The following is a 6,194-nucleotide window of genomic DNA, read 5'->3' on the forward strand; positions in this document are numbered from 1 at the left end:
TTTGTCACAATTTCCCTTAGTTGGATGCATATGACTTCCAAATATTAACATTTTCCTCTACATCTGGCCTGCTTTGACATCAATACGCCATTGTGAACAAGATCTCTCTAATTTTAGGAAAAGCTTCAGCAAAAATATGCTGCTATTCTTTCTTATTACCTATTATTTCTGACAACTATTTTCATCATAAAGGCAAATAATTGTTGGACAGTTGGCCAATATGGCCAATATTTGGGGACATCTTATCATTTGAAACTTTGGTCCAAATTATGTTGGCCTCTACTCCAGGCTGTTTGGCGACAAGCTAAATGTAATCACTACACTTCTTCCTCTTCTTTCCTTATTTTTTTAAGGGGATAAAAGCCTTCAAGCTTTAAATGATGGCCTGACCGTACCCAAATGGTTGTATCCTTTGACGAACCCAAATATACATCCCTAGCAGCTGCGAATGCTTTTCTTCTCTTTCTTCGCATGGCTTAACGCTTTCCGATTTAGACTTCGTTGCACGGTTACTGTAGCCCATGCCTGTCAACTCGCTCCTCCAAACCTTGCTCGGGCCCAATCCACTGGGTCATCAATGGACCAGGCCAGCTGGACCCACGGGTCCATCCGATAGCAAATGAGACAAGTGCCCAGACATCAACAATCCAAAATGGTCCCACCACCAACCTGCCACATCATTTTGAATACAACGAATCGCAGCCCAAGAACCACACCACGGCATCCCCCCGAGCTCCAACGGTTCAGAAGTTCAAAATTTTAAATTTCAAACGGCTAGGCATCTCATTCAACCTCAACGGTCACTTCTATCTGGTGTCCGGTTGAGCTTTCCAAAAACAAAAAGGTTGCCCGCTCCCGGCGGCTAGCCCCCTCCTCCGCCCCTCCCATTTTCTCTGCACAGGAAGTCTTTGTGCGTCATGTGAGATGCAATAAAATTGATATAAAATATATCATTCAATTATATTAAAGTATATAATTATTATTTTTAATATATATTTAATAATATATATAATATTTATAGTTTTATTTTTTTGTTTAAAATTTTGAATAATAAAAATATTTCTTCTGTTCTAAAAAAAATATGATGTCTTATAACCATATTATGACATCCTGCGATCAAATTATGATTTTTTATATTATTTTTTTAAAAAAATCATAAAAAAATAAAAATATTTTTATTATTAAAAATTTATAAAATTTTTAAATAATGAAAATATCATTCTCTTCCTTATGACATATTGTGGTCAAATTATGAAAAGAAAGTCACAATTTCACTGCAAGATGTCATAATATGATCACGACATATCATATTTTTGTCATAATATGGCCATGAAATATCATATTTTTTTTAATAAATTTTTTTTATCATTTAAAATTTTAAATAAAAAAAAAATTACAGGTATTAAATATGCGTTAGAAAATGATAGCTATATGGTCCAATCAGATAGAGCGATGTATTTTTTTTTGTACCATATGCAATTTACAAAGAATTACTCTTCCTCTGTGACCCTCCCCCCTCCTCCTTTCCTTTTTTTCCCTTGATCTCCCCTCCCCTAAACGTTTTTACCCCTCATCGCCCCTCCCTTTCTTAACCTCCAAAGCAACCATGAGAGAATGCATCTCCATGAGCAATTATCGGTGGCGGAGATTACCAGCAGTGCATTTGAGCCTTCTTCCATGATGGCCAAGTGCGTCCCGAGGCACCGGAAGTACATGGCCTGCTGCCTCATGTATCGGAGTGATGTCGTCCCCAAGGATGTCAATGCTGCTGTTGCCACCATCAAGACCAAGCGCACCATCCAATTTGTGCATGATCTCGAACTCTACCAGTGTGGTGGAAGTATTCTCGAGAATTGACCATAAGTTTGATCTCATGAATGCCAAGAGGGCGTTTGTGCACTGACATGTTGGTGAGGGAATGGAGGAATGAGAGCTTTCTGAGGCTCGGGAGGATCTTGCTGCGCTTGACAAGGATTATGAAGAAGTTGGGGCCGAGTCAGCTGAAGATGAAGAAGATGAAGGAGATAAGTACTCAAGAGTCTTGAGTACAATGTGGTGATGACTGAGATGTGGTTTCTTGCTCTTTGTACTGCTAATAGACTCATTGGTCTCCAGCCATCTATGATCTGATGCTCTAGATATATATTCTTAGTTATTTTCCTTTGATTGCAGTTTTATATGTTCGTTCGACTATACTAAGCTTCAATTTGCAAAGTTTAAACTGCTAGCGAAGTAAATATTATATTCCATGCAAATATTTTTATCATCTGAATCGAAAGGTCATCTAGTGCAATATATACGAGGGAAAAAGAGATTTAAATTTGCTCGAGTACATTGACCTAAAGAAAAGTTCTTTTGGGATCTGATCTATGGTGAAATTGTTTACAGGATACAAGGTGTCCTAAAATGATTTCTGGGTCTTAAGCAAAAGCACTCCGTCTGACAAAATTATAATACTTGGGAGGTTAAATTAAATTGTCCAACATTCTCAGCTCTGAATGGCAAACCTGAACACTTAGATGAGAAGTGGGAAACCTGTGTAGCAGTTTCTGAAAGAAGTTAACACTTTTGTGCTGGCCAGGAATTGCATGAACCATCCACAAAACCAAAGAAATTTTGCTTATTCTAGATAGCAGAATTCAGTGCTTGATTGCTTGCAAATGAAAGCTAGGTACTTTTAAATAAGAACAGATTTATCACAGTGAAGAACATATTGATGAATATAGCAACTTGCCCACAAAGAGTAACCATGTTCTCAAACCTATATAAAATTAAAGGTAAGTCTAAGATGCACCAGTCCTTTGCATGTAGAGAGTCAAATAAGACATAAAATTGCTCGTTTTTCATTTCAAGATCGCACCATATTAACACTGCATGATTCGCAAGGGAGTCCGACCGTAACGATGCTAGTAGGCTATTATTAGGGGATGGCATTGTTATAATAAATTTAGCAAAAGAAAAATGACTCGAAACTTATGCTTGGCGGAGTGAATTAGGAGATAACCTTCTCTCCTTCAAAGATGTTCTGGGTTCAAGTCTCTGGAATGCATCCCCTTGTGTTAGGTATTGTAGACATTTGTCATCCAATTTAAGCAGCAGGTAAGGCCTTGTATGATGATCTTGATACAGCTTTCAAGGAATGATCAAGGTCGATGTTGCATGATGATGCGGAGGTGGAATCATGCAATGGATGGCACCACAAGATTGCACTCTGAAACGAAAGTACAGCCACATGAGACTTGTTCTAAGCATACTCAGCTCAGAATAAGCATACTTACCTTGTGACCCAGTCAGGTCCAAAATGAGACTTATTCTTGCTCCATTACCTACCTTCCCAAGTTTATAGGCATAATTGGGTCAAGAGAACTAAGATTGACCAGGACCCTGCGCAGTTTGGATGCTATCTTGGAAAAGGACCATCTTGAGCATGGTTGGGCTCCTAATTTCAACCAGCCTATAACATGGGGAGGGTGGTTCACTAAATCTTTGGAGGCTGATCTAATGTGGCCAGACTATGAGGCTTTGGCACATTTATCTGATACTGAGGGGGTTAAACTAATTACCCAAACAATTTACTATCAGAATTTTAATGATTCACAATTTCACATACTAAATCGAAGAATCAAGTGTGCTGTTCAGGAGCATCTAGCTAGCTATGAGTAATGCCATGGGGTGCCCTCCAGTTTCCATAGTTAGATCATGATTTGCCATGCCAGTGCACTCTCACCAAAAGAATCTGATGTGCAATGCCCAATAGCAAGTTTTATTTAGCTCTAGCTGTCAAGGCCTCAAGCATTTCCTACTCCCAAATGCAGCAGGTATTGGTAGGTCCTTTGCTAGACCACATGCTCTCTGTGTGACGTTTGCTTTGTGGAATGGTTCCATTTTGGCAAGGTGGGACGTTTTCAATCATTGGTGTTATAGCCATTAAACTCCAAGTATGATCTGACTTCGACTTGACTTGAAGAACAACAAGGGCCCAAGTACCTAGCCAGTCCAAGTCTGGTTTCACTTGGATAATATAAACTAACTGACTTGGACGTCAAATATGGGCCACAAGTTAGGTTTTCCTCTGAAACGTACGCCTTAGTCAAGAATTAAAGCCTCTTTCAATCAACTTTCAGCAGACCCTATCTGACTCGGTCCTAATATTGGGTCTGACTGTAACATTCATACCTAGCCCTTGCTTAATTTGGGGCAAGCCCAGCCCATCCTGTGGACCTGACCCAGCTAACTGGGCAAAAACACAGCATAAAAAATAAAAATACCTTTTTTGGGTTATATAATTACTAAAATTGAAGGAAAGAAATATTTGCAGTATCTGCTCGAAGAGAATGAGCTAGATGAGGATGAAATTTCTCAATCCAAAATGATTCATGTTGAGAAGAACTAGTAATATTTGCGAGATGGTCCACTCTCTGAGCCTTTGAAGGACATGAGAACATGAAAAATAGCACATCCTACATCAAAGCACTAGGAATGGTAATTTTGGCCAACCCATTGTGTATCCGATCCGAATGGGATGGGTTTTATTTGATCTGATTAGAATCTGAGATAGATATAGGTTATAAAAGGAATATCCAAAGTGGGTCCAGATCGATTACGAATAATGATATACTGTATTTTGAATTCAAACCGGCATAATCTTAATATATATCTTTCTTTCAAATTATAATAATTTTATAATATTTATATATCCGATTCGATCCGATCTAACCTGACTCTCTTCGAGGTAGATATGGATATGAGACTTTTTGATTATGAGGTAAACATGAGTATTGGTGGATCCAATCCATATCTAATCTATTACTATCCCTAATGAGCACTTCAATACTTTTTAAGACTCGATGCATTAAAGAGTCACGCCTTATGATCCATGAAATTACACTGATTGAATCCCCCTCCAGCACAATGCTATCACTTTGAATATAATCAATTGCACATTGAAGCCCGTATCAAGCTTCCATAACTTTTGCAATTGGGACGGATTTAGTGACTGAATCCCCTTGCATAAAAAATTCGCAGCCAAACTCAAAAGCAATTTAGGGTCAAGTCCAGGTCTAGCCGTTGGATTTCAGCCAACTAGCTTGGAAGTCGGACCTTCAGAGTTCAAAACCAACGGTAAAACAACTTCTATGAAGCCTATGTCTCCTCTTTGGGAATGAACCGACCACCTTGATGAAAACACATGTAAATATTAGGTCGGGACAATAAAATTCATTGTTCAACCGAAAACAGTTCTGAGTCAAGCCTATGTCTAGCCTGACCAAATTTATAGAGAATTATTAGATCTGGCCCATGAAGTATCACACGTACCTGCAAGCAAATCTAGTTCAAACTTTGCTCTACGTTTTGGACCTGATCAGATTAGCTCAACGAGTGGGTCACGAGTGGGTCAAAGTACCAAGTCTGACCACAATATTGGTGGCTAACGCAGACCAATTATCTTAGATCTAGCCTTTGGACTTTACCTAAGTTAGCGAAACTGGCAAAACAAAAGTTATTTGGTTGCATACGAGCTCTAGCATTTGGAACAACCCCATAAATTTGAATAAAACACAGTTAAAAATGTTGCAGGTCCAGGCTTATTATTTTTTTTCTCTATTTGAAGTTGATGCACGTCAATAATTTTGGCTAGGGGTGCAAATAGATCGGATAAGAATGATTCGTGAGTAATCTTGATCCAATCCGATTTTTTGATCACATCTTGATGTTGAATCCAAATCCAATGCAATAAAAAATTGAGTCAGATCGAATCAGATTCATTTCGGATCCATATATATCCCAACCCAACCTAAAAAATTTAAATCCTGATCAAATTTGGATCAAATGTAACCAACTACATTTTAATTATTACATGTCAATTACTATTGACTATACAAAATAGATAATAAATAATATTACTTTTAGAATGAATTAAAATATAAAATTAATTTTTTAATCTATTTTTATATTAAAGGTATTGCTTATATAAATCTTAAATCACAAATTAGAGATTCAAATAGGTTTAGACCCTAATGATATATGGGATTTGGGTGGGACAATGTCTGAAATCAATAAATCTGGACCCGATCCACAAAATAGAATAGGTCTAATTTTAAAATTCTATCCGAACTCATGAATTTAATTAAAAAGAAAAAGTAATTTCAGGAAACCATTGATCTAAAAACCTCAGCAGCATGGTATAAGTCTGA

General features: G+C 37.6%; 1 protein-coding gene across 1 annotated transcript; it reads left to right on the plus strand.

Annotated features, from left to right (window-relative positions):
- The first annotated feature begins 1,614 nt into the window (after window positions 1–1,614).
- LOC109506543 (tubulin alpha chain-like) lies at window positions 1,615–2,236 on the plus strand. The gene is made up of 3 exons (XM_073247183.1): window positions 1,615–1,840; window positions 1,932–2,055; window positions 2,173–2,236. The coding sequence occupies exons 1-3, from the start codon at window positions 1,615–1,617 to the stop codon at window positions 2,234–2,236; spliced, it is 414 nt and encodes a 137-aa protein (XP_073103284.1).
- Window positions 2,237–6,194: the final 3,958 nt, after the last annotated feature.

Source organism: Elaeis guineensis, chromosome 13, assembly GCF_000442705.2.
Source record: "Elaeis guineensis isolate ETL-2024a chromosome 13, EG11, whole genome shotgun sequence".
In the NCBI taxonomy this organism is placed as follows: Eukaryota; Viridiplantae; Streptophyta; class Magnoliopsida; order Arecales; family Arecaceae; genus Elaeis; species Elaeis guineensis.